The sequence below is a fragment of the Anser cygnoides genome, chromosome 25, assembly GCF_040182565.1.
Source record: "Anser cygnoides isolate HZ-2024a breed goose chromosome 25, Taihu_goose_T2T_genome, whole genome shotgun sequence".
Lineage (NCBI taxonomy): Eukaryota > Metazoa > Chordata > Aves > Anseriformes > Anatidae > Anser > Anser cygnoides.
This window is the reverse complement of record NC_089897.1, coordinates 3,076,026-3,097,698: the sequence shown is the minus strand read 5'-3', so window position 1 is coordinate 3,097,698 and position 21,673 is coordinate 3,076,026. Positions and strand designations below refer to the sequence as shown.

The 21,673-nt window shown below is 53.3% G+C and overlaps 2 protein-coding genes across 9 annotated transcripts in view; one reads left to right on the top strand and one right to left on the bottom strand.

Annotated features, from left to right (window-relative positions):
• Positions 1-7,065, bottom strand: part of PPFIA4 (PTPRF interacting protein alpha 4) — a 55,015-nt gene extending 47,950 nt beyond the window's left edge. For 5 of the 6 annotated variants that reach the window (XM_066983234.1, XM_066983236.1, XM_066983237.1 and 2 more), the window contains exon 1: positions 6,161-6,248. The gene's annotated coding sequence lies outside the window, so the exon portion shown is untranslated. Of the gene's footprint in view, positions 1-6,160; positions 6,249-6,937 lie in introns of those variants that run through there. The other variant, XM_066983235.1, reaches the window with a different exon arrangement.
• Positions 6,956-21,600, top strand: TMEM183A (transmembrane protein 183A). 3 transcript variants are annotated; one of them, XM_048070943.2, is made up of 8 exons: positions 6,956-7,150; positions 9,209-9,298; positions 12,358-12,513; positions 14,645-14,804; positions 15,937-16,117; positions 19,419-19,499; positions 20,081-20,236; positions 21,288-21,600. In XM_048070943.2, exons 3-8 carry the CDS (start codon positions 12,447-12,449, stop codon positions 21,471-21,473), a joined length of 831 nt encoding a protein of 276 aa, XP_047926900.1. In that variant the 5' UTR covers positions 6,956-7,150; positions 9,209-9,298; positions 12,358-12,446; the 3' UTR covers positions 21,474-21,600. The 3 variants fall into 3 exon arrangements, with proteins under 3 accessions (XP_047926900.1, XP_066839347.1, XP_066839346.1); XM_066983246.1 differs by lacking the exon at positions 6,956-7,150 and adding an exon at positions 8,591-8,776 and having other exon boundaries at positions 14,648-14,804; XM_066983245.1 differs by lacking the exon at positions 6,956-7,150 and adding an exon at positions 8,591-8,776.
• Positions 21,601-21,673: the final 73 nt, after the last annotated feature.

Genomic DNA, 21,673 nt, shown 5'->3' with positions numbered 1-21,673 from the left:
CCTGCCTTCCGTCTCCTCGCCGCAAGGGGCTGGGAAGGCTCCCGCGATGCTCGCTAGATGGGCTGGAAGGGATTTTGGGAACGCCTTTCTCATGCCCTGTCCCGCGATGGAAACAGCCCCGGCTGGCTGCTGCCAACACGCCTGGGCAGCCCTTCCCCAGGAAGGTCACCAGCAGCGACGGCACCTTCTGTGCCAACAGCTGAGGGCCCCTTGCTTTGGCGACGGGACGAGTTTTGGGGTGTATTTTGCTTAATGTGGAGGTGCCCCATCAGGGATGGGTTTTTCCCCTCCCGGGCCCTGCTTCCCCAAACAGCCCTGAGTAAGAAACCTCGCAGCACAGAGCCCGAGTAATAAACGTTCATTTACTCTGAGGACTGACAGAGCTGCTGCATTATTTAAGCGCCAGAGCTCAAGAGCAGAACTTCACCCTCTGTAGCGTAACAGATGTCCTGCACTGAGCCATGCAGCAGTATTTAAATAAAAAAATGGTGGCTGTACAATAGCCAAGTCATTTGAAAATTAAAGCGCTGGTATTTTTAGGCAGCAGGAGTATGTGTGGGAGAGATCTCAAAGTGCAGGCTGATGCCATTTGCTGCAGGGCAGTTAGAATTAGATTTATTGACGACGTGTGATTTGAAAGCGACACCAGCGTTCACGAAGAGCCATGCAGTGATCGGCAATGCTGGGGCTTATTTCAGCTTCATTTTAAGAGACAAAGTATCTTTATGCGCATGTAAACAAAAAGGACATGCGGAACAAAACCCATTTCTGCTTGCAGAGATCCTCAGATTGCCACCTCCAAAAACGGTCACTACATAACTCTTGTAACTAAATTAACAACAAGCAGATGATCAAAAGGGAAAAAAAAAAAAAAAAAACGCTCTTTTTTTAAAATGGCAGTCCCAAAGTGACGGCAATAATCTAGTGATTATCATCCAGGTTGTGACGCTGAGGATTAGGAAAGAGAAATCTCACCTCTCCATCAAACGCCAGCCGCTTGCTGGGTGGCACACGTGGATCTCGGGCAACGCTGACGAAGCAAACCCCTTCTGGACCCAAAAGAGAAGCCTTCTGGCCAGGGGAGCTCGCCATGAAACATTTAAAGGGTTGGGACAAGTTAAGCCCTGCTGCTGTACCCGGTGATGGAGGACACCAGGTCCCCAGAGGGATTTGGGAGGCACGTCCCCAGGGATGCTGACAGTGACCCGTGCTGGGGAGCTCCCGTGGATGGTGCCGGGATTTCAAGGCACGATGCTTCCCCACGCCCCGGGGGGGTCGGGCTTGGATCTGTACCCCAGGCACCTTGCCAGGAGGGCGCAGAGCGCGTGTGGCCTGGCTGCGGGGCTCTGGCTGCTTTGAACAACCGAGCGGGCTCGCAGGACACCGAGCCGCCCAGGTACTTTATGAGAGCTCGCTCCCCAGAACGAGGATGGCACCCCGCATCCGCACCCCGAGAAATCAACGCTCTCACAAGGTGCTCGTGCGTATGTGGGAGAGTCGGGGACCAGAATAACTTCCTCTCCTGGCTGAGCAGCGTGTGAATAAATCAGCCAAGCCAAAAATAACCTCTGGACCTTCTTCTGACTCCTTCCTGCAAAACAGTCGAGGGAGGTAGCCAGAAAGAGGTTGAGATGTGGTTCGTACAGCTGCCAGGCGCTGGATTACAGGGAAGATTAACTGGATTTTTGAGGCTGTAAACTTTGTACGAGCCCATCTTTCTCCTCACTGTCTGCAACCCCTGGCACCGCGAGGTCTTGCATGGCGAATAGCACCAGACACCACCAAGAAGCCTATTAAGCTCGTGATTAAAAGCTTCAGATCAGGTTTACGACACGCATGTTAACGGCTTGGCAAGGCTACAAACGCCCTGCCCGGTTCTGGAAGCCAGAAAGGCCGGGCTTTGGCAGGCGAGGCTCCGTCCGAGGACGCACCGCGCTCACGAGGCTCCCAGAGAGGCAAGTGCTGGGGGCAGCAGGCGGCCGAACATCCCCCCACCCTTCCCCATTCTCCGACTGCCCAAAGCACAGCCCGGCTCCCACCTCTTGGCTAGCAAACCCTCCGGGCGCCGCAGCAGCGCATCTCGAACGACGGGAGGTAAAACCCAGCTAATGACGGAGACGATTCATTTCCACCAAGGAAGCGGGGAAGGCAGAGCTTTAAACCAGCAGATGAGCAGCGATTCGGGTCCCTTCCATCCCGAGCTGTCCCACCCCACCCTGGCCGTGGCCCCGCTGCTCTCCAGGGAGGCTGGGTGGGAAGAGCATCCCTCCGTGCCCCCGCGCGGCGCAGCGCTCGCTATTTAAAGAAACCGGCCGCACGCCGCCAGCATCTCACCTCCCTGCGGAGGAGCCGGGCCCGTGCCCGGCGGTTCCTGACGTGGCACTGCCTCTGCGATCCGCCGGCACGCAGCACCGGGGGCTCGGCACCGCTGAGCGAGCCTGGGGAGGCTGCAGAGGAGGGAGGCATCGCAGCAGGCAGCAAAACGCCCCGGGAACTGCCCTCTCCTGGAAATCCGTCGCAACGGGCAGGAGGATGAGGGAAATGAGCTCTCATCTGTCACTTGTTTTCCTTTTCTTTTTTTTTTTTCTGTGTGTGTGGCTTTTTTTGTTTGTTTTTTTGTTTTTTTTTTGATGCAATTAAAGGCAGCCACCCAGCCGGTACCTCCTTGCGCCTGCTAAGAGAAGCGTGGAAGAAATTGAAAAATGGGAGCTGAAAAAAACCTGCATTTCAGACAAATTCCAGCCTTGCCAGTTCTGCAGGGTCACAGCGTTGGAGACAGCGACCCGTGAGCTGATTTAAAACATCAGGAAGAAAATTCAGGAAAAGGAGAGGCGACTTTGAGCAGACAGGGTCAGGCCCTCCTGCCCACTGACTTCTGGCCCTGTCTTTCGGAGAAGTTTTGGCACCCAGCTCCTGGCTCCCCCCACCTGTGGGAAGGAAACCACAGCGCTCCGGTGCTGCGCAGGGGCCGGCGAGGCTGCTCCCAGCACAGCTTTGCCCGAAAATGACGGAGAGAGATGAGAACCCACTTCATTCCTTAGGGTGCCCTCACCGTAAAACCTCTTCCGATGGCTTTGCAACGTCCCCACAAGGGTTTCAACCCGCTTGACCACAGTGCAAACAGAATTCGAATCTGATTATATCAGAACTTTTTTTTTTTTTTTTTCCAGCAGAGCCCTGAACCGTTTTTCCCTGCTTCTGCTCCAGACGGGCCCCGATGCAGACCTGGCCCTCCACGCTGCGGCTGTGGCACGTCATTTGTCCCTGCCTCCTTCCCAAATGCCGACTCGTGGGAGAGCGCCCGCGCGCACGCCCACCTCCAAGCCTTTCGGCATCGTTCGCTCACGGAGAGTCCCCGCAAGCGCTGAAAGCTCCCTCAGGAGCCCGGCTGGGACCCACCTGCAGAGTCCACACCCGAGCTGTCGCCCTCGGCCCCAGCTGACCGTCACCCCCACGCCTGGCGCCCACATTTCACACACAGCATCTGTAAAGCGGGGGCGGCTGTTGCGTTTAGCACCGCTCTTGGAAGAAAAGATGGGCGAAGGATCCAAGCCTCCTCCGTTTAACAGCCTGGAGACCTCCCAGCTCGCTTTTGGGAGCCATCTGGGAAACCTCAGACTCAGCAAAGCACCCTTTAGGAGGAAATTAATTGTAAAATACGGGCTTCAAGGTTTGCTAAAGAATCCGGTGCCTTTCTGCATTGCTGGAAAGCGTTACATGGCACCTCCCAGGCACTGACGCTGAAGCCATCCCCTGTCCCTAGGAGTGGAGACCTTTGCAGTTGGGTCCCTGGTTGTGTTAAGCACCCTGCGAGGCTCCAGGGCTGTGTCCCCTGAGGTTCGGTGCCAGCTCCCACCTCTAACACGGTGCCAGGCTCTTCCCAGTGCCACCCAACCCCGTCACCCGCCCCTCATCCTTGCACCACCTTGCACCTCCTCTCCAACCCCACCGCCCAGAAAGGGCAAGGCTTGCACTACAGGCCCTCAAAAGACGCAGGCATGGACTTTTTCAGGGTGTTTTTTACTCCATGCACCTCCTGAGAAGACTGACAACAGGCAGGGACCCAAAGCTCCAGCAGGCTCAGCCCCCAGCTTCTGCACTTCAGCTGCTGGCGAGCGCCGAGGCGCAGCCAGACCAAGCCCCCGGTGCGGAGCAAGACCCGCCTGTGCTCGCCGCAAAGCCCGAAAGTCACACGGAGACGGACGAGCCGTTTAATCCCACATCTGCCAAGCTACAGCTGGTCCAGCCACCCAGAAAGCCAGACCCAACCACCAGTCCCACCACCTTGGGAACTGGCCGGATTGGGGGCTCCCTGCCATCCTCCGGCTGGTGGTTGGGGTCCTGGGCAAGCTCCGGGTCTGTCTCACGGAGAGAGGCAGGAGGAGCCTGCACCAAAGCTGGAAAGTCACCCGTGCACCCGAGCAGCAGCAGGCAGCACCACCAGCCACCTCTGCTCGTGGCTCCCTGACAAATCCCCACGGAAGCCCACGGACGTCAGTCCCATTTCCCAACCAGCTCCCGCCTGCGATGCCCACAGGGACCAACGCGTCGCGGCGTCCTCCAGAGCAGAGATACCTGCATCTCCCAGAACAGCCGAGCTACGAAGACACCAAATTTCCATCTCCTCGAAAGCCCGGGCAGCGGCGCAACCAAGCTCCCGAAGCGCACAGACCCATTCGGCCAGGTACCAACCTCCAGCTCACGCCTTGCCTCCGTACCAGCTCACGACGCGGTGGCACCGAACCCACCAGGAGAACCTCGCTCCAGCGCACGAGCAGATGGTGCCAAATAAGCTTAAGCGAATATTTTGCCAGCACCGGCTTGGCCAGAACAGGGCTGTCCCCGTAAGGTTTTGCAGGGCTTTAACAAAACCCGGCTTCCTAAGCCAATTGCTGGTGTAATGATGCAATTTGCGGGATGAACAAGCCCCTGAAGGGCTGGTGTTATTCAGGAGAAAATCCCGGTGTCTGGAGGCAGCTCGCCACGGCCAACAGGAGGATGGGAAGCGGAGCGAGCACAGCTGGAGGTAGGCAGGCTGGCTGCTGGCTGCTCGCTGGACCGATCCAGCCCCGGGCTCGGTGATAACCCCCCCGGTGCTGAGCTCCGGGCAGCACCAGCCCCGTGAGCATCCTCCCAGCAAGCATCCCCACGCGCTGCTCCAGCCCGGGGCTCGGTGCCGGGGGGATGCTTGCAGGGAGGGTGCTCACGGGGCTGCTCCAGCCCTGAGCTCGGCCCTGGGTGGATGCTCGCAGGCTGGAGACGGCGCTGAGGGAGGCAGGAGGACGCGGCGCTGGGAAATCAGAGGAGGAGAAGGCCACGGGTAAGGACCGGTCCCATCAGGATGCCACCCCATAAGGCGGGAGCGCGGAGGGGGTAAAATGGGGCGGTTTGGGACCACAACGGGGAGCTGCTTGGGGCAGAGGGCGGCTGGAAGGCAGGGAACTCCCCTCCCTGTAACCACTCCTGGGTTACTGCAATCGCAGCCCCCCTCACCCCGCAGCCGCAGGGGGAGATGCGGCCACCCCTCCATCCCTCCTGTCCAGCGGGGATGGGGCAGGCCCCAGCGTGGGGTCCGTGATACGGGGCGGGGGGGGGGGGGGCAGAGCCACCTAACCCCTCGGCTCATGCACCTGGCATGGCGGTGACAGCCCGGCCCGGGGGTGGGGATGCCAGCCCCCCGACTCACACCCTACCCGAGGGAACCGGGGCCGCTCAGCACACCCCTGACTCAGGAACCCCCCCCCCCACAGGGAGCATCGGGGCGGGGAGCAAAGCACCCCCAGCTCGCAGCACCCCCGTGGCCCTGGGGGGGGGGGGGGGCAGCGCATCCCCGCCCGGCACGGCGAGGCAGAGCATCCTCACCCCAACCCCACCGCGGAGGGGGAGCGGGGAGCGACAGCCCCAAGGGGGGGGGGGGGGGGGCGCGGAGCATCCCTCGGGGCTACCGAAATCCCCACCCCGGGAGGGGAGCGGCACGGGGAGGGGGGGGGGGGGGAGCAGCAGCATCCCCTGCCGAGCCCCCCGAGGAGGGGTGACGGGGGCTGAGCATCCCCTGGCCGACCCCTGGGGGGGGGCTCAGCATCCCTGGGGGGGGGCTCGGCATCCCCCCCCCCCCCCCCCATGGGCGGCGGGGGCCCGGCCCGGCCCCGCCCGCACTCACCGAGCGCCGAAGCCGCTGGAAGCCGCCGCCGCCGCCGCCGCCGCCCGCCCCTGCGTCGCCGTCCCCGCCTGGCCACGCCCCCACCGGCCACGCCCCTGCCTTGGCCACGCCCCCAACCGGTACCGGGGGGGGGTCGGAAAAGATTTGGGGGGGGGGGGGGGGGGGGCAAGGATTTGGGGCTAGGGTCCTCCTGGGGAGGGATGAGGCACGGGGTCAGGAGCCTTCTTGGGGCTGCAGGAGCCTTCCTAGGGGGTAAAATCCTACCTGGGGGGTAAAATTTCCCCCCCCCCCCCCCCGTGGGGCAGAAGATGCCCGGGGGGGGGCAGTTTTCCCCCTAAGGGAGCTTGAACCCCTTTGAAGGCAGCAGCCCCACGGTGGGAAGGGCCCCCCGGGGTCCTCACCCAGCCCCGCAGCAGCAGAGCTGTGGGGTGCCCCCCCCCCCCCCAGGAGGGCAGCTGAGCCCTTGGGTGCCCCATAACCCCCCCAGGAGCAAAGGAGGGATAATACAGAGCCGTGCCCAACAAGCCCGGTGCATGGAGGCTTCGTTAGCAGGTGAGCAATTAATTTGGGGCCTCTTAAAGCCCAGGTGGCTGCTCCCCACCTTGTGGGGCCACCACACCCGGAGCACCCCGGGGTGCCCTGCTCAGGATGTGGCAGGGGCTGGGTGCGACCGTGGGTGGCGGTGCTGGTTCCCTTATCTCACGGGCACACGGAGCCCATTTTTGGGGGGTTTACCGGATAATTTTGGGGAGGTCTCAGAAGATAAATGCCGCCAACCTGCAGGATCCATGGCCAGCCTTGGAAGCAGCCACCTCGGTGCAGCTCTTGGCCCTGGTGGGTAAAACCTCCTCCGTCTTCCACGTGCCAGAGTTTCCCAAGCCAACAAGAAGTCTACTTCTTAAAAATAGCGCTGTGATCCGGTCCCCGCATAACGATGATGAATCGCGTCGTCCAAAGAAAACATTTTCGAGTGCCTAAGCAACCAAGGAGGTAGGTAAAGCCATTAGCCTCGGGATCTGGTTGTATCGGCTGCCCTCCCCCTTAATTCGTATCAGCTGCTCCAAAAATAGAGGGATACGATTAGAAATCGCATTTTTGTCAAGGAATGACCTTTCCTGTCAGGGAAAATCAAAACTCTTCTCAATTGTCAGATACGCTCTCTGCTGATAAAATGCTCTTAACGTGTTTTAAGAAACTCTGACAGAAACATGCCGGGGGCTGTGTGGTGCCCGCCTGGGCAGCACCAAGGGCTTGTGCCCTCCGCCAGCCCCATGCCGAGCACGGCCCTGTCCCAGCCACCCTAAATTTGGGGGGCAGAGCACGGGGACCCCCCTGCCCCGCTTAGAGGGTGGCTGCAGGAATCCCGAACAGCACCCGCTCTTTGCAGCACCTTCCAGTTCCTTCACCAGGAGGTGGCATCGCCAAGCACCGAGGATTCAGGGCGGCCCTAAAAGAAATGGGGACGGCAGCGTCGTGTGGCAATGGGGCCGGGTGTGGGCTGAGCCCCCCCGAGGTGGTGGGGGACCCCCGGGGTTGGGGTCGTGGCAGGATGGGGCTGGTGGAGGCCCTGGTTGTGGGGCACCCCCCAGTGCTGGGGGCACAAGGGACTGGTTACTGGGGGGTGGGTACCCCAGGGGTCCTCGTTGTTGGGAGGACTGGGCAGGACTGGAGCTGGCGGGGGGGGGGGGGGGGTGCTATCACCACAGAGGCCCTTGCTACTGGGAAGATCAGTTAGCCCAGAGATCCTTGATACTGGGAGGACTGGTGTGGGGGCTATCACCCCAGAGGCCCTCGTTACTGGGAGGACTGGAGGGTGGGTGTCACCTCAGAGGTCCTCGTACCTCATGACTCGAGGGCTGGGGGCAGCTCCCTCATTACTGGGAGCACTGGGGTGGGGACAGCCATCCCAGAGCTCCTTGTTACTGGGAGAACTGTTGTGGGGGCAGCCATCTCTGAGCCCCTCGTTACTGGGAAGACTGGGGAGGCCAGTTACCTCGGGGCACTGTTACTGGGAGCTCTGTTGTGAGGACAGCCGTCCCAGAGCCACTCCTTACTGGGAGCACTGTTGTGGGGGCAGCCATCCCAGAGGCTGTCGTTACTGGGAGGACTGGAGGGGCCAGTTACCTCAGGGCACTGTTACTGGGAGTGCTTAGGGGGCAGCCATCCCAGAGCCCCTCGTTACTGGGAGCACTGGGCAGGACTGGAAAAGGGACTGCTCCTACTGGGAGGACCTCTCACCCCAGCGCCCCCCCGTCACTGGGAGCACTGGGGGGGGAGTTCACCTCACGACGGGGGGGGGGGGGGGGGGACGACAATTACGTCATTAACGGGGACCGCTGGGGGGGGGGGCAGGCGGAGCGAAGTCCCCCTCCCTCCGCCATGACGTCAGAGCGCCGCGCGGGCGGGTGACGTCACGCTCTCGCGAGGCCGGGGGGGGGGGGGGCGGCGCTGTCCCCGCGGCCCCGCGGCGGCCCGGGGCGGGACGGGCCGGGCCGGGCCGTGACAGGACGGGCCGGGACATGGCCCCGCGCGGCCGCCCCGAAGCCGCCGCCATGCCCAAGCGGGGCGCCCGCAAACGCCTCAAGTTCCGGGCCGACGACGTCTGCTCCGAGCGCGGTGAGGGCCCGGATGGGGCCTTGGGGGGTGGGGGGGAGCGGGGCTGGGCCCTGAGGGGGAGCGGGGCTGGGCCCTGAGGTGCGGCCCGGGCCTCGCTGAGGGGCTTGGGGGCGGCGGGGGGGAGCCGGGCCCTGAGGGGGGAGGCAGGGAAGGAGGCGAGCAGGGCCCCCTCTGCTGGAGGCGTGGGGTGAGGAGCCCGCCTGGCCTGTGAGGAGGGGGCCTGGGCCTGGAGGGCGAGGCAGGCAGGGTGTGAGCTGGGGCTCCCCGCCCGCTCCCCCCTGCTGGGGCTCCTTTTCCTGCTGTATGCCTCGTGCTCGGCTCGGTCCCCGTGGGAAGAAGCTCCTCGAGGAGGGATCGGGCCTCTCAGGGCCTCGTCTCCCCTCCCTGTAAGCCGTAACCCCCTGACGCCCCGTCTCCCGACTCTTCCCGCAGTGACCGTGGCAGATTATGCTAACTCAGACCCGGCTGTAGTGAAATCCGGACGCGTGAAAAAGGCTGTGGCCAACGCGGTTCAGCAGGAAGGTGAGTGTGCGCTGGGGGTCTGTCCGTCCCTGGGTAGGGCAGGAGGGAAGGCTGCCTCCCGTCCTGCTGGCCTCCATGTGCTGTGGGAGAGCCCCCTGGGCCCGAGAACTGACGGTCTAGCTTGATGCCCAAAAATGAGTCTGCATTTCTCTGTCAGATGCTTAGGATCCTCGACAGGTTTGCAGAAAGCCAGCCGCAAACCCAGCAGAATTGCTGAGTCTTCGTTAGTGCCTGAAATGGAAGCCCCCTTTTTATTTTTTTACTTAATATTGGGTGTTATCTCCAGCTTGAAGCAAAACAAGAACAACAACAACAAACAAAACCATGAGTCTTTATTACTTTATTGCCTTATACAAAACCGTAGATAACTTTTTATGAAATAAAAGTCTTTGAACTGGGAATAAGGTTATGGTAGTTCTGGCAAATTGTGCTCTGGCTGCAGTGAGGTCTTTTGAGAGTGTTGCTGTTGTTTTCTTGCAACCGTGTAAGCAGGCAGTTTCCTGAAAATGTATTGCAGTATTTTGTTACCTACTTCCTCCTTGTTTTTTAGCTGCTGAGAGTAATGGGAACATTCTGGACTAACGCTCTGCTTGCTTTAGAACAGTTGATGTTTAGGGCTTGACTCTTAAATGTAGCTGGTCTAAGGGGTAGAGTGGGTTGGGGGTGAGTGTTATTGTATCAGCAGTGACAGCTGAACTCTCTATATGGGAAAACTCTGGTTACGTTGTTGTAATCTTAAAATTGAAGGAGAAAGTGCTCATTGTATGGGTGCCTGTCGTGTGGGAACGGTACAGGGTAGTGATGCCAGTGATTATCCTTTCTATTCACTACTTGTCAAGCTTTTCATATCAGGGCACCTCCCACTCTCTGCAGTAGGCTGGGGGCTTCCCTCTTCCATCTCCCGTTCATCCTTACCTAGGCTCTCCCTTTGAGGCAGCGTGCTTCAGCTTCGCAGGCAGCAAACTGCGTCACCTTTAACGTTGTGCCCCCTGCTCAGAGTCCTTGCATCACCTGCCCTGTGCAGCTTAATCCCGCTCCTAAACTCCTGCATCCTATTTCTGGTTTGCCTTCTTGCTGCCCGGATGACTCCAGGTCACAGCAGTCCCTGCCCGCCCCTTTCTCGGGGCTTTGCAGAGTCATTGGGGCTTCCCCTTCCTGAGGAGCTGATCCTGAGGCTCCCTCCTCGCCATCCCCGGGGCTGTCCTGCAGCCTTATCTGCTGCAGTCGTGACCGTGCTGCAGTTTGCCACCGCTCGGGGACAGCAGGCAGCAGGGAGGAGACGCCCCGGGGAACTTTGGCCTTTGGCCTCGCTCACCTCTCGTCTTTCTGGTTGCCAGCAAACATCGCCCTGCCTGCGGCTGCCAGGAGGCGAGGAGGGGAGCAAAGGCCGGGTGGAATTTTCCTGAGCTTTTTTCTTTCCCTTCCTAACCCCCGGGGATGGGGTAGGATTACTGCTGTGAGATGAGGCGAGGGTGCCTCTCTGGCAAGGCTGCGATGCAGCGTGACTCAGTGTGTGAACAGACTGGTGCTGTCAGCCCAGGTATCGTGTCGATCTTTCCTTCCTGGAGTGTGACAGTGTCTTTTTCTGAACCCTTCTCTGACTCCTGATCTGCTGTCAGCCTCTCGTTTGGCTGCGTTTGATGGCCCAACTTGCTGTCGCTTGTTTGCCATCTGTTTCTCTTTGGTTTTGCCTACAAAGGGTCACGTGGAGAGGGCAGTGCTGTTTGACAACGTGAAGGATATCGCTACCACCAATGCATACGGTTTTACAAAGTTTCCAAAAAAAAAAAAAAAAAAAGGTGGGGGACAAAAAATGGTGGAATTGGTTTAGCAAAGCACTGCAGCTTCTGTGGCTGAAGGCCTAGGGATGCAGGCCCTTTTCCTAAACTGCTCAAGCTCTATCCTGAGACTGTCTTTCCATCTGCTGTGTTGCCATTGCAGAACCTTGCCCTGTGGTTAGAAATGAGAATGCTTCTAGTCTAGGCTTGTTTCTGGTCAGTTCCTTATCTTTTTTTTTTTTTTCCTGCCACTCTATCCCTCTAATCCAAGTAGGGCTTCTCGCTCTCAGGTGGCTCTGCTGACTGTAACTGCCGTGTGTAAAACCCTGTGGAGGTTCTAGGGTGTTTTCTAGGTTAGAAAAGTTGGAGCAGCACAGGCCTGCTGGGGGTGGCCAAGTGCCTCTCGGTAGAAGTCCTTTTCTTCATCCAAGCACGTTAGGTAGAAAATCAGCGTTCTTAAATGTGAGCCTGTATTGTGCAGGCTACTTGCAGAGTGTTCATTGTCCTGGTCTCTTTGTGACAGTGGCTCATGCAGCTGTAACGTAGGGCTGCACCTTTATTTTTCCAGACTGTGCTGTTACTTCCACACGCGTGGATTTTTCTGCCCTAATGAGCCCTCAGTTTACGGATCAACTTTGAAAAATAATGTTTCGTAACAGTGATGCATCTAAACGTCTCCCCCTGAGGCTGCAAAAGAAATACTGTCTTCACTTGCTGTTTTCCTCATTAGGCCAGAGTCTTTTCCCCTTCACTAAATTCTAGGACAAGTGGAATTCCTGCGCGCTTGGCTCCGAGTTGTATTTCTGATGGGTTGCCTATCGTCAGCCACAGGATCTCTTTGTCCCACCGAGGAGGAAGTATACCTTCAGTGTGCTCAGGGGACAATTACAGCGTGGGTGGTGGCTTTGTACAGACTGAATGGTGGTCATGCAAGCGTGCTCTGGTATGCAGGGCAACATGTTGTTTTATTCAGAGTTGTAAACAGCCTCAGCTAAAGCAGTAGGATCATCTGCATAATGTGCTGGTGATTATCCTTGGTGGTAGTTCCTGAAAACAAGAGGCTGAATAGTTATGTTTCCAATTCATTCACCTGTGCTAATCTTGCTCTGACAAGGTAATCCTTAGGCCTAGGATTTACTTGTTTGTGTCACTAGAAGGCTTGAATGAATTTAGGTTGCTGTTTCTTAGCAGTGGCTTCGGTTCCACTGAAGTGTCTCCTGGACTCAGATTGCCTTTTTCTCTCTGCTGGCATGCTTACCGTGTCACTGTTTGTCATTCTAGTAAAATCCCTCTGTGGCTTGGAAGCTTCTTGCGTTCCTTCTGAGGAGGTTCTCTCCGTATCTGGAGAGTCTTGTGACAGCAGCGATGAAATGGACACGAAGGAAAGCATCAGCGGACGAACTGCATCTAGAAAAAAGAAGAGCAAAAGGCACAAAGGTATGGTATGGCTGCCAGCCTCCCCTGGGGTGCTCTTCGTGGGCTTCCTTAGGATCTTCTGCATGCGCGATGTTAGTGACTTCTATTTACAGGCTACTAATGTGGCTCTTTGGTGGATTCTGTAACTCATAATTGTTTAAAAAAATAAAAATAAAAAAAAATGCCGGCGTTAAATCTACCCCATTTCTTCTGAGAAACCTGCCGTGACTCAGTCAGATGTGTTGCCTTTTCACTAAGACAGACGTTGGGGTGTGAAATTAAATCCTAAGAGCTTGTTGCTTTCAGCAAACTTCTCTCTGCCTTGGAAAACTACAGCTGCTCTTCAGGAGTTGTGAAAATTTGCCACCGGACACACATTACTGTTCTTCACTGAAAGCATGTAGGTGAAAGCAGTGTTGCTTTGGGGAGGAGAAAAAAAAAGCACACACAAAAAGCATTGCTGCCCATGATGCGTTTATTGGCAGGATCCAGGCCATGTTTTCAGGATGTTTCCAAGGCTGCAGTTTGTTGCAAATGGGTTTCAAGGGTTTTTTTGTTTGTTTTGTTTTTTTCCCCAACAACTGAGTGAATTTGGCCCTAGTAGCATCACAATGGATTAATTCTGTTGCTGTATTTCAGCAGTTACACTTGGTGCAGCTGCATGGGAAGCAGTATGCCACAAACAAGGCTAACGCTGATTTGCTGCACTGTGGCACCCTGCAGAATTTTCGAACAACAGGTTGCTTCTGCTGAAGCACAAGAAAACAAGTTAAGCTTTCCTTAAGAAAGGAATTTGAACTTATTAATACCGATACTAATTTGTGCAACATATCAGCGTCCGTTAAGGACTGTAGATGCGCAGTGTTCCCCTGGGTTAAGAGTTTAATCTGTTACAGCCTGCTGTAGGTATGGCTGCCATAAATCCTTCGTGGTGTAGGTGAGTGCGTCCAGAGCTTTCCTTGGCAATGGGGGTTGCAATTATCACATGAGCTTATTACCCTTTGTTATTAAGCTGATAGCTGAAGATTAGACTTGGCACCCTTGAGTTCTTATACACCTCCTTTATGCCACTTGGTTACAAACCTTGTGGCATTTTTTTTCCCTGCCAGTGCTTTGTACAAGTTGTATGTTCTCTTTCTCGTAGCATTGCTAATGCCTAGTATTGTTCAGCCATGCACGTTCCATTGAAAGTATTTTATCTCCTAAACCTGGAGCAACGTTCGTGGAAAAAATTGTGGTGCTAGCTTAAAAACACTGCAGGAATGAAATGAGTTTGTGAACCTTCAGTTTTGGTGAAGCGGTTCTGACACCTCTGAGAAGAACGGGCCATTTTGTTCATCTCTGAACTGCGTTAAGTGTTTGCCATCTCAGAAGATTTAATTAAAATGTGGGTTTAAGGAGAGCAGCTGATAAGCCATTAGAAGAGTTGCAGAAGGGAATTGCATGCCCTTCCTTGCAGAACTCCTACAAAAATCTTTTGACCGTTTGAATAAAGGAATTGACAACTGTGACAACATCTTGATGTTCAGGGACCTCTGGTGTGAGGTGTACTTTGCCCTGTTAAATGAACCGTTTTGATTAAAGAGGCACGAGCTTGTCCCTTCTTTACACTGTGCCTGTGTTTGCCATGTAGCCTTTGTTTTTCCACTTCTGTGTTGTTTTTTCATTGGGAAAGAGTCAAGTGCTGCAGAGGGGTCCAGAAAGGCTGTGGGATCTCCGTGGATCTCCATCCTTGAAGACAATCACAGCTTGGCTGGACGAGATCCTGAACATTCTGTTCACGAAACTGGTGTCCCTCAACCTGCTGTGAGCTGGGCTGTTCAGACTGGAGACCTCCAGATGTCCCTTCCAGCGGAAATTATTCTTTGAAGCTGCCACTTTGCAGTCTTGTGTAACCAGTGCAGCAGTGATAAGTGATGGCATATATCCAGCAAAGGGAGGGTGTTGTGCTTGCACAGGTGGACGAGCTCGTGCTAACCAAAACCAGGAGTGGTGACAATGAAGTTGTAGTCGCTCGGGTTTGTTTAGATGACTGTGTATTTGTACCTGCTGCAGTTACTCACTCCATGCTAGCTGTATTAAAGTATGTGCCTCTAGATGTGATGTGGTGAAGAGGTTCTTTATTACACTAATGTGCCTTTGTTGTATTTAGAAGACCCTGATGGTGACGGTGGAGAAGAATACCCCATTGACATCTGGCTGCTGTTGGCTTCCTACATTCGCCCTGAAGACATTGTCCGGTTCTCTTTGATTTGCAAGAAAGCCTGGACTGTTACTTGCACTGCCGCCTTTTGGACCAGACTCTACAGAAGGTGAGACTCTAGAGGATGGTGTAACTATTTGTAGGAGACTTCAGTGGTGACTGGTTCTCTGCAGAGCTGTAAATAAGAGAATATTTTCCTGTAGGCTTGGGAGCGTAGTATTTGCATATTGAAATGATGGTGTGGGCCTTGTTTGGGAAGCTGTTGTGCTGTACTGCATCCGCTTTGGAAGCGGATCTGTCTGTGATACATTCCTGTATGCTTCATGTAAGATCTCAAAGCCTTGTGCGCTTTTCTGCTTGCAATAGTGTACACGTTCCTGTTCAAAACTGTGCACTTTGTATGTAAAGTGCTCAGAAGATGCTTGCAGTAAGGTCAGTGCCGTTACCTTAAAGGCAAGCAATCGTCACTGACAGAAACCTTGCCCTGCCTCAAGCTTAGATCATGGTCACCTTCCTGTATCTAGGATGGCATGAAAGAAACTAATGCATTTAGTTGTTGTCTCAGTGGCAGAAATAAGTTATAAATGAAACAAAAGAAGAGCGAAGAAGGTCACAATTGGAAACAAATCCTTCTGTTCAGGTGTGCGTCACTTGGACTTTCCTTCAGGGCAGAACATTTTCTTTACATTTCTCTTATCTGTTGCACACGAAACACAAGCAACGGGAGTACAGAGCCCATCATAGCTACGGTCATCCTTGCCCCAGTTTTTTGTTGTTTTTTGTTTTTTTGGGTGAAGTTCCCTAACAAAGTCATCTCTGGCGTTTTCTCTGATCACAGTGTGGCTCTCGAGCCCAGTCATTCGCACTGCTCAGGCAGTTGTCTGTAATCATGCAGGGAAGCTCAGGTAACGCGAGTCCTAGGGAACCTGTGTGAATCTGCAGGCCTTTGCCTATCCTACAACTCAAATACCAACTGGTCTGTCTGGGGAAGCTGTCTGCAAGGGAATTACTGGGGAATTGTAACATCGTGTACTGACCTGTGTGCTGGAGCCCTGACTGATACAGGTGAAATCTTTGAGACTGTTTGGTAGCTCCATGGAGAGCGGTGCAGAACCCTTGCAGACTGAGTCGACAACGGGTCCTGTGATCAATTAGGTGTTCGGTTTTCTCAGAGCTCTCTTCTGCATGTCTTCGGCATTCTGAGCCCTCAGTTTTTGATGGCTTTGTTGTTGGCTTTTCAGGCACTACAGCCTGGATGCGTACCTGCCTCTCCGCTTGCGGCCGGAGTCCATGGAGAAGCTGCACTGTCTCCGTGCGTGTGTCATCCGGTCGCTGTACCACATGTATGAGCCTTTTGCATCTCGAGTCTCCAGGAATCCAGCTATTCCAGACAGTACTCCCAGCACTTTAAAAAATTCCAGAGTAAGTGGGATCACTGAGGAAGTGGGTTGTGTCTGAGATGTTGCTTTTCTGTTTTTATTCTCTTTCTAAAAGGAAAATAGACGTTTAGAACCATAAAAAAACCCAGGCTTAAGGGATTTTGAAAGGTAATTGGGTCCAAACTTCTGTGTGAAGCTTGGGAGGTAGGATTAACTTGGACTACTAACTTGTAAAAGTGCATTGGTTACCTGTGTCTGCAGAGGATTTTATTTACTCTTCCGGGTGCCTAAGTCCTACTACAACAGCTTTGTAGTTGTCAAAAAGGCGCTTGCTTCCTTGAATGTCAGAATTGCTAGGGATATTTGCAGCTCTTCCCTCCTCTGTTACAAATTTGTTGCTGGAAGGAGGTGACAGTAGGGTCAGTGTTGATATCCACTGCTTTATTCGGACGCTACCTGTCAGAATACGTCTCTTCTCCACAGCAGGCAGCTGGAGAGATAAGAAGCGCCACTGATAGCTACTGAAAGGGAGTGGTTTTGTACCGTGTTCCTCTAGGTCATGCGTTGTCTTTGGTGGCTGGGTGAGGGAAGGTAGTGACGTTGTGAGCATGGCAAACGTGCAGAGCAAGTGTCTGCTTTGGGACTGGGATTGCGGTTGTGTTGGGCTGTAAGGGGTTTGTCACTGGTGTGGGCAGGCAACTCCACTTGCTGTCAGAGCTTGGAGCACTTGGATATCCATTCCTCTTAAATTTCTATCGGTCTTTAACTCTGATACCCCTCCGTGTTTCTTGTTTGGTTTGCTTGCTTACAACTGTCTGGTACTTTGTGGACAGCTTAAGCAACAGTGTGAATTCTCCACCTTCCGAACCAGTTCAATGAGGTTTTTGGAGCCAGACAGAAGTGCCTTTGGTTCAACAGTTGTATAATTTTCCATGCAAAATAGAGCAACCCTATCTCTCTGTGTGTAACATCCCTTCTCTCTTCCTTCCTCTCCCTGGAAAAACCATCATACTGCTTTGGGAGCACTGAGCGGTAACGCAAGCAGGTGGTGCTGCAGAGCAGGAGAAAGGCACGTAGCTCTGTGTGCAGTCATAGCTCTGCATCCAGGGCTCTTCTCTCTCTTTCTGATTCCCCACTTAGGGTGTCATCTTTCTTTAAAAATAAAAAGCAAAACATTTATAGGAAATTGTAACGTACCTTTAGCACTTCAGAGTCTTGTTTCATGGCATGCCTGTGGCTTGGGTCTGATAGTGTGGCTGTAAGAGCTAGAAGGCCTGAGATGGTGTTGTAGGATTGTTATCGTGGAAGTGTTCATGTTGACATCATAACGGCTTTGGTGCCCCCTGCTAGTGCTTCTACTGTACTAATAGTTTGAGGAAGATTCTTGAAGTGCAGTCTTCTACAATTCAGCTTTTAAAAAAGGAAATTAAATGGCGACGAGGCTTTGTTTAGGGCAGTGGAGGTCTGACCTAACCCCTTGGAGCACAGAAGAGCTGTCCCAAGCCCAGTCTTGCTGTACTACTGCATTGCAAGACGCTGAGCTCCACGTGTGTTGCTGTGCACTGACACGCCTAAGCACGGGGTTATGGAGGAGGATCTGACATTGCCTCCCCGTGTTCTTGCTTTCATGGGCTTTTGTTACCTTTATGGGTCACTGAAACTAACGGCAGACGCCTACGTAAACTGCATGTGGCAAGAGGAGACCCCAGTCCCCCATGTTATCGAATCTAGCTTTTCCTCTTTAATTTCCTTTTTTCTTTCCCTAGCCTAGCTTGTGTGGGACACTGGAGCCGTTATGGTGTCAGCAGAAGTGTTTGCCCTTTAAAGACACCCCCATTAATTTTGGTGGAGCGGCAGGCCATACGGCGCGTCTGAAGGGCAGGACGGCTGACCCGTGGACAACATCCTCTGCCCCTTAGGAGGTACTGACCGTTTTGTGCTTCACTACTTGCCTTGACCAAACAAGTTGCTAGACCAGGCCGTCTGTGCAGGTGAACGACAAATGCCGCCGATGGCGGAGTTAAACTCGGCAGCACCTGCACACCTGAGGAAAGAAAAATCTGGAGAATGTTACCTGCAAAAAGTGAGGGTCACCTTCTCCCAGGTGGAGGTTACGTGATGCACGTTTCTGAGCTTGACTCCCCAAAGCTTTGCTGGTCACCTCTTGAAGACTGTTGAGATAAAGAACTTCTAATGACTTACGGATGTGACTCAGAGTTGAAGTAAAGGGTCTCGTATCGCCTGTAGCTGCTAATTACAGAGGCCCGGTGGTGGAGGATGGCTCCGGCTTTGTTTCATTTGGGGTCACTCTATACTGGATTTAAATTAAATGTGTGCTTCCCCCCATCACCCAGGCAGGCCTTCTTGGTGCACAGGAGTTGGCACATGGGTCACGAGGAGTTGTTGTCTTTATCAGTATTACTCTCCCTTTTCCTGCTGATGCTGCTTGAAAGGACTGGATAAGACCAGCTGTGGAGGGCTGGCAGCTGTGCTGTAGAAACATGGTCAGTGATGTCTGCGTTGACTCGCCAGGTTGTTGTGTTGGCTGCTGAAGGACAGTTGCTTCCGCTCAGTGGTAGGCAGGGAATTTCCCTCCTCCTTGTTCTAATGCAGGAGTTCTGCTGCGACTCGTGCTAGGAGTAGTGCTGCATGCTGGGATGGAGCCTGTGGACCGATCGGTGGTAACTGTGTTAAATTAGAGGACTCTCGGTGTATGTCTGCGTGGGAGGGCAGTGCTGGTTACCACAGGTGTCGGAGGAGGTACTTCTCTCATTTCCTTTTGAAACAGGAACAGTAGGTTGATTGAAACTGCTAACTTGGCAGTGTTTTTGTGCTCTGAAGTATGATAGTGCCTAGTGACAGGACCTTCTTTTGACTCTTAAGTGGCTTTGGACCTTTATCGTCTGTCACCTCAAAGGTCATACATCAGTCTTTGCATTTCCCCCTGGATTCTCTCCTTCTTGATCCTTGTTCTAAGTGGCTGCTTTGCTTAGTCTTGGTTGGAGTCCGGTTTATTGGGAGCTCTTGGTGGGTGCAGGAACCAGGTGAATCTGTACCACTCATCTCTGCCTTACCGACGGGACAAATTGCGCAGAGATTTCTGTTTAGCAGGTCAGTGGCTACGAGTTGTATCATTCCACTGCGCTGTGAATTGGCCAACTTGAGACTGGGAGACTTAAACTGCTGGGCGTGATCTCTGAACATAATTAATTTGAGTAAATGGCTCCTAACTGTTCCTGTGTAATTGTGTTTGTAATTGGAAGTCTTAATGCTCTGCTAAAACTTATTTAAAGCGGTGCCTTCAAGGGTTTCATAGTTATGTATTTCTTTTTTTTCTACCTCAGTGTCTGCTTTTCTGGTGCAAAAAGCTTGAAGGGAACAGACAAGAAGCAATGTGGGAATTCAACTTCAAGTTCAAAAAGCAGGTATGAAAGCCGAACTGTCATGAAAGAAAAACCAGAACAGCTCTGACTTTTTTTTGAAGAAGTAATGATATTTCTGAGTGGTAGAAGGGAAGGTGGAAACATTTTTTGAGTTCAGACAGTAAATGGAAATTCTGAATCCCTTGGTAAGCTAAAACTCATTCTGAAACTACGCTCGGTTTTCAGTCTATATTACCAAGATGTGTCGAGTCCTGTGCTTTTATTTTTGCATTTGATATTTTATTTCCTCGTTGATCCGCTGTAAGATGTGGATTATTTGTCACCCCAAAATAATCTTATCTTTGGATCGTCACTACTGATTGCCACTAGAAAACAGCCTTTTTAAGTTGAGTGGTCAAAATGTAGATCCAAATCTGAAACTGCTTGTCTTACAACCCTGGAAATTCTGCAGCTTTCCTGTCTAAAGAAATGGTGCTTCAAATTCCCTGTCCTGAGTGGTGGCTTTTTGTTGTTTATGTAACACTGCCCAGGTGTATGGGAATGTGGTGAGAACCTGCTAGTCAGAACTGGTGAGAAGAAACCAAAGGCTCCTGCTTAGCTAAATGTCTCTCTTTTCTTTGAAGTCTCCCAGATTTAAGAGCAAATGTTGCAAAGGTCTTCAGCCACCTATTCAGTATGAAGAAGTCCATACGAACCCCGACCAGGATTGCTGTTTACTGCAGATCACCACCTTTAACTTCATATTCGTGCCAATAGTCATGGGTATGACGTTTACCTTGGTAAGTGTTTGAGAAATCCACCACACAGTCTTCACATGTGCGGTTTTTGAAAGGAGAGAGGGAAACCTCTTTGTTGTATAAATCCTACTGCTGCACCAGCCAGACAGATGTGGGAATCTCAAGGTTAATGATCAGAGGAATTGCTAAGGATCTCCTCAGTTTAGCTTCTGCAGATCCATCAGCTCTTCCCTGTTTAGGGAAAGAAGCTGAGTTTGCGTGCGCATGCAGCAGCTGGGAGCAGATCAGTTGACAGCAGGGAAGAAGTGGGGAGGCAGGAGAAGAGGTATTCCCTCGTTAATGAAGTCTCTCGTTGCCTCAAGGCAACAAATTCTGAGAGCAGAACCTGTATGAGCAAACGCTTGGAATGTGTCTGTGGTCCCTGATTGCTGGGAGAATCGGTGGCTTTAAAACCACCAAGCTCTGCTCCAGATGGAGGTGGTGTGTCAGAACGGAGCACAGGCGTGGTTAGGTGTGGGGCAGCACCTGTGTCTGTTCTTGGGAGTCTTGCAACTTTGTGCAGGTTTGGCCTGTGCCCAAGTGAGGCTCAGGCTAGCCTCACCTCAAAGCAGAGCAGTGAAACCAGACTTCCTCTGACAGCCACTTGCTTTCACACTCGCTTCTGGCATTGTTATTTGGGGTTGCCAGTCAGAGAGGACTGGTTTGAATTCAGTGTTTTGGAGTCTGAGTGTAACTTTCCCAGCACCTGAAGTACCCTGGATATGTGCAGCTTCGTTCTTAGCAATTTACGTTTACTTTTTTAAATTTTATTTTTTTTAATTCTTCTGTTTATTCATTGCTTTGATTTTTTTTTTTTGAAATAGTATTTTTTCTCCTTTCAGGTAAATAAATAATTAAATCTAAATTGCTTTGTGGAAAACCTACCTGAAGGGAGTCAGTCGTTCTTTATCAGTTCTGTATTTTAAATGCTGATGTAACCAAAAAGAAGTAATTTTGATACCTACTGTCAGCGATCAGTCTACAGTTATCTGGAAACAAACGTTTCTAGAATCTGTCTGCCTCCTACAGCACCTCCTTGTCTCTCTCCTTGCAGTTCACCATCAACGTGAGCACAGACATGAGGCATCATCGCGTGCGTCTGGTCTTCCAGGACGCCCCTGTCCGCAACGGCAGGAAACCGCGCCTTGACCAAGGAGTGCAGGTTGTGCTGGACCCTGTGCATAGCGTGCGGCTCCTGGATTGGTGGCACCCGCAGTACCCCTTCTCTCCAAAAGCTTAGTGCTCTCCTGCGTCTGCAGCAGCCGGCAGGTGACTGCATCTGACAGGCTGAAGAAAATTTCTAGGAACCAGGAAATCCTGTTTTTTTCTTAAAAATAAATTCTGCAGCCTCCTTGAAAGTGGTTGAAGCTACTGAGCTAGTCTGTATGTATATAACTTCTGGTCAGTGATGAGCAGAGCTGAGTGTAAAGCAGAAACTAT

What these genes read in the sequence shown, in the direction of transcription:
- TMEM183A (XM_066983245.1), top strand. Translation starts at nt 8,680, where the DNA reads ATGGCCCCGCGCGGCCGCCCCGAAGCCGCCGCCATGCCCAAGCGGGGC. An exon ending in GAAGAGCAAAAGGCACAAAG is followed by an intron (nt 12,514 to 14,644) that starts GTATGGTATGGC and finishes TGTTGTATTTAG; the next exon opens with AAGACCCTGATGGTGACGGT. An exon ending in TGGGTATGACGTTTACCTTG is followed by an intron (nt 20,237 to 21,287) that starts GTAAGTGTTTGA and finishes CTCTCCTTGCAG; the next exon opens with TTCACCATCAACGTGAGCAC.